The sequence below is a fragment of the Rhagoletis zephyria genome, unplaced genomic scaffold (assembly GCF_001687245.7).
Source record: "Rhagoletis zephyria isolate East Lansing unplaced genomic scaffold, Rhagoletis_zephyria_1.1 Rzeph_scaffold_01822, whole genome shotgun sequence".
NCBI classification, from domain to species: domain Eukaryota; kingdom Metazoa; phylum Arthropoda; class Insecta; order Diptera; family Tephritidae; genus Rhagoletis; species Rhagoletis zephyria.
This window is the reverse complement of record NW_016158906.1, coordinates 48,087-54,971: the sequence shown is the minus strand read 5'-3', so window position 1 is coordinate 54,971 and position 6,885 is coordinate 48,087. Positions and strand designations below refer to the sequence as shown.

The 6,885-nt window shown below is 36.4% G+C and overlaps 1 protein-coding gene across 1 annotated transcript; it reads right to left on the bottom strand.

Annotated features, from left to right (window-relative positions):
- Window positions 1-2,699: 2,699 nt before the first annotated feature.
- Window positions 2,700-3,665, bottom strand: LOC108365269 (uncharacterized). Its single transcript, XM_017619264.1, has 2 exons — window positions 3,107-3,665; window positions 2,700-3,008 (listed from the first exon to the last, which is right to left on the bottom strand). The coding sequence occupies exons 1-2, from the start codon at window positions 3,481-3,483 to the stop codon at window positions 2,888-2,890; spliced, it is 498 nt and encodes a 165-aa protein (XP_017474753.1). The 5' UTR covers window positions 3,484-3,665; the 3' UTR covers window positions 2,700-2,887.
- Window positions 3,666-6,885: the final 3,220 nt, after the last annotated feature.

Below are 6,885 nucleotides of genomic sequence, written 5' to 3'. Positions count from 1 at the left end.
AAGCCATTATCCATTTCAGCCCAGTCAAGTTAATTTAGTCTAGGAAAGCACTTATCGAAAGTAACCGATTACCTTCTCGTTTACGGAGTACATTACTTTAACATGTGCATGTCATTGGAGGTAATCGAATCGTTTTAACAGCTGTAGCTATGGCGCGTACGAACGACTCGTACTTCCACTCGGAGGCAGATTTGCCCATTGTGGTTGTCCTCAGTGAGTATGAGGAGGAGGCAAATCCTTCTAACCTAGTTAATTCATACTGTCAGTATTAAGTCTGTCAATCCACTTACTATTTTTACCTCCGCTGTCTCCCCCCCAGCTATTGAAAAAGCATGATCCCAAATGCTTGGGACGCCTTGTCTGTAGAGCTGGAAATTGACATGAGAAGTGGTGAATCGATTCCTCTTCATTCTCATCCCGAGAACTTCTGCAGACCGAGCCTGCTGGGTATACGCCATCATTGGAACATTGGTACTCTGTGATGACATCAGTGTCAGTGTCAGTAGCTACTCAGTACTACTCTTATCTCGGCCAAAGGGTCACAGTCGTCCCGATTAATCCAAATGTCATTGGTTACTGCTGTGGTGTATTCTTCAAAAAAATCGGGAGCAGTAGGGAGTTATCCGCTTCACCAATTTGTATTTCTGAGCCATGTCTAGCTACCTCATCGGATATTTCGTTCCTTTCTATATTGCTTTGTTCAATAACCCAGCATCGAGAAGTTTTGACGTGAATCAGTACAGCCCGCGTTGCACTACACTACTGAACTGCTTTCGACTTTCCCACACCGGATCCTAATGTGTTCAATGCCGCCTGGCTGTCAACAAATATAATGACGTTGCCTGACAGAGAATTACTCTCCTACACTACAATTATCAAGCAGGCGGTATGATTGCCTTATTTGAAGGTCCTTGGAGCGCAGACTCGAGCCGACCCCTTTTTCCATCTTTGAGCCATCGGTGTAAATGGAAATACCATCATTTACCGCCAGGAGGCCACCTTCCGAATCTTTCCGAGTCGGAGAGTGTATGGGAATCTTGAAACTAAAGTCCCAGAATGACGTGAGGTAATCAGTCTCGATATCGGTAGTCATACTCGTATCACTTTTTAGCGGTCGAAGTAGAAAAGGTAAAATTATCCTTCTATTACGGCTATAACTAGACTAAATTGAGTTTTAATTGTACATAATAACCAACACATCCATTTTTTTTGCATTATGAATAACGATTAACAATATATTTTAGTTGTTTTTATTAAGTTGGTGCCAGACTTTGCTTTCGAACAATTAGTAACAATAGCGACTGTATTCGTACTAATTATTCGCAAGCAAATAAACCAACAAATACCCCAATTTGGCAGCAAAAAAATTCACACGAATTTGTACGACTGATCTTGACCATCTTATATATAGAAATCTTAACCTCGTTTCATAGCTTTAAAATGACGTTAAGACGAAGTCTCTCCGATCAGCAGAACCTGAGATATAACGATTTGAAGAAGTACATGATTAGTCGGAATCATGAAAAAATGCAAACTTTGACAGATCATATCTCCGAAGAAAAAAAAGAAGAAGAAAATTCCTCGAACACGTGTTAGTTTATTTCATGTATAGAACCCACAAAAAAATCTGAAGCGAATCGGAGACATGACATCATTTTTTTTACGAAATCCGTCCGACTTAAAAAAGAATGGCTCATATCCGTTTTTTGGTTACATTTTGATTCAGAACGAATTTTCCTCTGCATCAAATACAGTATCTAGAATTAATTTATAAGCTAATGCCACACAGTGGGACGTCCGACGGCTGCGGCCAAAAGTACCCTGCAGCAAATCAAACTGGTTCAGAACTTGCGCTGAGCTAGCCTGAAAAGGGACGGTACTGGTTCTTCATCTATCCCAACTCAATGCTTGCAACTGTCTTTTTTNTCGGTTTACATTATCGTCCAGTAATTCTAGAAAAACAAACAAAATTTTCCAACTTGGAAGATAATAAAGAATTTCTCATTACGTCGCTCATCTCCTAACTAACTATTTGAGAATTTAATCTTTAGTTGTCCTAAGTATAATTTAGCTTGCATCCTAGGTCCTTTTCAAATATCCCTTTTAAAAGTAAGCACTCGAAAAATTTTGCACTCACAAAATTATGTAGAATTTCAAGGTAAACTGTTTTATACATTTCAAAAGATTTAAACAAATGTAAAGCAATGTTTGACCACAGATATATTAAAAAATTCATGATTGCAAATATGCATTTTTATCGAAAGTTCTTTTTGGCTTGGGTTAGCTGGATATACATATAGCTATGCATCTGCGTAACTACTTTTTCAGAATTCGCCAATCCGTTTTTACTACTTTTAGCCGCTGTAGTCCCATAGTGTGCCGGCAGCAGCAACAGCTGATTTCACAAATTTTGTTTTCTTCCTCCTTCTTCTTATTCACTTCGCCTTCTGTAGACTCATTACCAGCTAAAAATAGACCCGTGACAATGCGATCACTTATAAACGTACATATGTATGTACATACGAATGTATCTAGAATTCGCGAACAGATGAGTTTCCTAAAAAATGCTGCTCAGCAGAAAAGCAAGAGAAATGTAAAAACGAAAATCGGAAACAAACAAATTGAACTTGTTTCAAATTAATATATGTATTTTTAAGGGAAAATAAATGAAAAAAACTTCTTTTTTTAATTACTAAACATTTGTTATTTCATAGTTTAACTTAAACGTTAATTTATTTACAAAATACATATGTAAATACATATATAATATTTAGGACTTTGAATATGTATGTCAGTCAAAATATTATTTGAGCAATTATATCTTATTTTCTACACATACATATCTACATACGTATGAATATCTTAAAATGTGTAATAAAACATTATTTCAAGTTGGCCGCCAGAAGAAACCCAGATGTCCGCCGCATCTATTGCAAAACATGCGTTTACTCTTCAAACGACTCTGCAGGCAGACATACACAAAGGACAGGGAGAAAATGGGGAAGCAGCTGTGGAATGAGTTCATAAAATATACATATATATTTAATTTATGCATATATATTTTGTCTAAGCTCTTCCCATTGACATTAAAATCACTTATACGCACCAGGATAACGTTGATAGCAGGCAGCTGAGATGCCCCAGAATCCCGCTCATTTGCACTGTCTCAGTGTCGGCGCGTTGCTTGCATAGCGGGCAGCGTATCTGATAGGTGCTTGGGCCGACAGCGAAAAAACGCAGGTGGGGCTTCTTATCATCCACAGACGGCGGTGCCCAAGCGGTGCGCGTTTGGTTGCGTCGAGTCAACGATTCCTCCACCACGCTTGTCCCCAGCTCATCATCGCGCTCCCGCACAGTGTCACCAAGAACATAATTCAAAATGGCATCGGTGGCCTGCTCGAAACGCTGCTCTGGTGAGCTTGGTGTGCTTGGCGTCGTTGGTGTATTCAAATTTATTTCAACCATTTCAATTTGTGATGGCATATTGTAACGTTCGAAACTTGTTGCTTAGTAAAATATTTTGGCACTGCGCTTTTTTGGAACGTTGAAAAGCAATGATTGCTTCGCTAAATTTTTTTACTTGTTTATTATTATTTTGTTTGCGTTGCTACGTAAAATCTTAAATTAATCCGATAACAATTTTCAGCTGTTGTCTTAGCAGCTTGAAAGAGTAAGACCAACTGTCTGCGCGGAGATTAACCGAAACTTGCCAATAAAACTGAGCGATAATTTTATTCTCTCAAAGTGGGGCAAAGAAAAGTGAGTGAAAAGAAATGAATATATTGGTATTGAATGTATACTAGGCTGTTGGATTGTTCGGTTTTTCAAAAACCGGTTTTGGAGTTATTCGAAGAAGAGCAGTTTGAAAAAACCGGTTCCATATTTTTAAATTAAGAAAATAACCTGATAAACCCGTTTTATTTTACATAGTTTTCTTATAGGGGAAATGTGTTTGTTGGTATGAAGTCTTGGCCAGAAATTACAAAAAAACTATTAGGAGTAAAGATTGCTTTTATTTAGAAAAGAAGAAATCAAAATAAATTCAAAGTTGTTTTAGATCAAACGTTAAACACATACAAATGAGTGAAAATTTTACATATGGTCTTATATTATCATTTAATTATTGCATTTTAGGTGACTTTTTTCGGATTTTAGTAAGGCTCTTGCCGCCGTAGCCGAGTGCTTAAATGTGCCTACTGCCACTCGGGACACTACGGAGGAGGAGGAAAAGTGTAGATCTCCCCATTAGTGTCACAACATCAATAATCAGAGCACGAAGTGGAGGAGAACCTCGGCCAAACACGTAGAAAATGTTTAAGCGCCAAACTTGTATGATAAACTGTGCATACCCAAATAACTTAGGATATAATTCTAAAATTGGTATTTAGTGGTTTCCATTAAACTGGAAAAAGCCTTGAAAGCTTCGAAAAATTTAAAATTGTTATTGAGAGGTTACGATTTTTAGGAAATAAAATAGAACCGGTTTGTCCGATAATTAAAAATCCGGTTTATTTATCAAATCGGACAATCAAAATTAAAAAAAACCACCTATAGATATTCGATGAAAAAACCTATGGAAACCGGTTTCGAAAAAACGAGGCAATCATCCTAACGCATACCCTATCGCAGGGGTTCGCAAACTTTTAAGATAATGGTACACACAAAGGGCCTTATGAATAAGAAATAATTTTAGACCTTTTACTCGATTTGTTCAAACAACTTTTTTAAATTTTCAGAAAAGGCAATTGCTTATTTTTTATTCATAAGGCCTAATAACCAGATACCTTTAATTTTATGGAACCCCAACTCAAATCAATAAAAATCAAAGGCACTGAAATTTAAATATGAATAAAAACCTTTACTAGATAGTATACATATCGTCGGCTTAACGTGCAAAGGTTCTAAGTGCCATTTTAGAAATGTTGAATAAAACAAAAAAAAACTGAATAATAATTTAATATAAATATATGTATATATATTTTTTTTTTTTAATGCAATTTTGTCAACTTTCATATTTCATTTAAAAAATTCATTAAAAAAATACAAATTAAAAAAAATAGAATGAGCGCCCTCAAATAAGCTTGGACTTAGCACATTTTATGGAATTATACTCACTTTATGTATTGGACTTAGGACATTTTACAAAACGAAGTATTGCAGTAAAAGATTTTTTGCCAACGGCGTATTTTATTATCACAAAAAAATATTATACAGTCTTACTTCGTTGCTGTCGTTTAAAGGAAAACATAAGTAATTAATGGAAAATTTTTGTTTTGGGTATCCCAAAAATTAATAAATCTATAGTCTTCCTCATTGCTGTTTGTAAATTATAAATTAAACAAAAATAAATAGATATCACTCATGTGGCAGGTCGTCATAATATTGGTGGTAGTCTCTTGGCAAAGAAGTTTTTATATATTGTAAATCTGCGTATTTTCTGGCTGTTAATTTTCTTCTTTCTTGGTGAAGTTGAGTCAAATTAGACCATTCAGTTGGCACAACACTTCTGTCCACTCTTTGTTGCAAATAGCTCCATGGCTCTGGAAAACGCAATTTATAAAATATTTCACATTGCGGCGTGTATTTTATTGCACGAATATCGGTGACTTTTGATTCACCTTTTCCGCGACCAGGACGAATTGTTTTTAAATATGGTATGCCCTTGAAACATTTGAAAAAATTGTGATCCAAATACTCTACCATATAAGGTGTCGGTTTCTTTCGAGCATTGCGACATATTTCAATATACTCTGCTGGTACATTAACAATTCGGTGTTTAATGGCACGCTCGATAACTGAATGGACGCTGTCAGCTTCCATTTGTGTGTGTCCCGTTTCGAGTATTTTTTGCTCAATTGTTACGCCATGTTTAATAGATGTATTGAGCAAAGCGTTACTCATAGTAACATTCCTATTCTGGTACGTGCACCCATCACTATAAAGAATAATTTTCGTATCAGCTGCATTCTCGGTAAGTTTTGGAACTATTTTCTTCTCGATGAAGTACACCCAAATGCTAGCAAATTCTTCCGCAGATACTCCACCTTCTACTTCATTCCATATGAAACAATAAGCATCATGACTTATCAAATTGTAGAATACCAAATTGTGGACTTGCAACTTCGTGCGGTAATAAAGGCTGCTTACTTGGGATTTTGGTGCCATTAAGACCGCTTGCAGATCGACAGTAAACACAAAGGCCTCTTCGATTTTGTCTTTTTGCTTTTCTTCCCTAGCTTCATGTTTTTTTGTCTGGTGAAGATTGTAGACGTCATCCAAAATATCTCCCACAGAATGTCGAGCACAGATTTCACACTGATCTTTTTTAGGGTAGTGTAGGCCCAGATTTTTAACAGCAAATGCATCATGAAACGCCGAAATAGAGAGTGGGGTTCCCCCACGTACCTTACAAAAATCCTCTACGTAAAAATCAAATAGTTGTTTTTTTGAAGACCATTCTGGCAAAAGATATTTTTTGTTCGTTGTTGCACGGCAGTAATGTGATTCCATGGTCGGTAGAGAATCGAAAAATGAATTAAGATTTTGACGTGCAATGCTACAATTTTTTTGTGGTGCGTTCTGTGTAGTGTTTATTGAAATCGTTGTCTGTTTGACCCAATTTAGCACCATACGTTTGCCAATGCTAAGAGTGTTCAAAAAGAATGTTTGGCAAACTTTAACATTTTTTTGCTGTACCCTTACATGGTATTGTAATGTTCGACCCCTTCTTGTCTGGTTTTTATCTTTACGATTTCGCATTCTTGCAGGTGTTGTTACTTGAATCAATGTATTTACGTAAGTTTGATTCTCTTTCCAATCCATTTTCCAGAACTGTTTAAAGATTACTTGTCTTTGGTCTTCAGTGACTTCTGCACAGTGGAGGGT

Coding starts and splice junctions, on each gene's coding strand:
- LOC108365269 (XM_017619264.1), bottom strand. CDS start 3,483: ATGCCATCACAAATTGAAATGGTTGAAATAAATTTGAATACACCAACG. Junction 3,009..3,106: donor CTGCTATCAACGTTATCCTG/GTGCGTATAAGT, acceptor CTCATTCCACAG/CTGCTTCCCCATTTTCTCCC.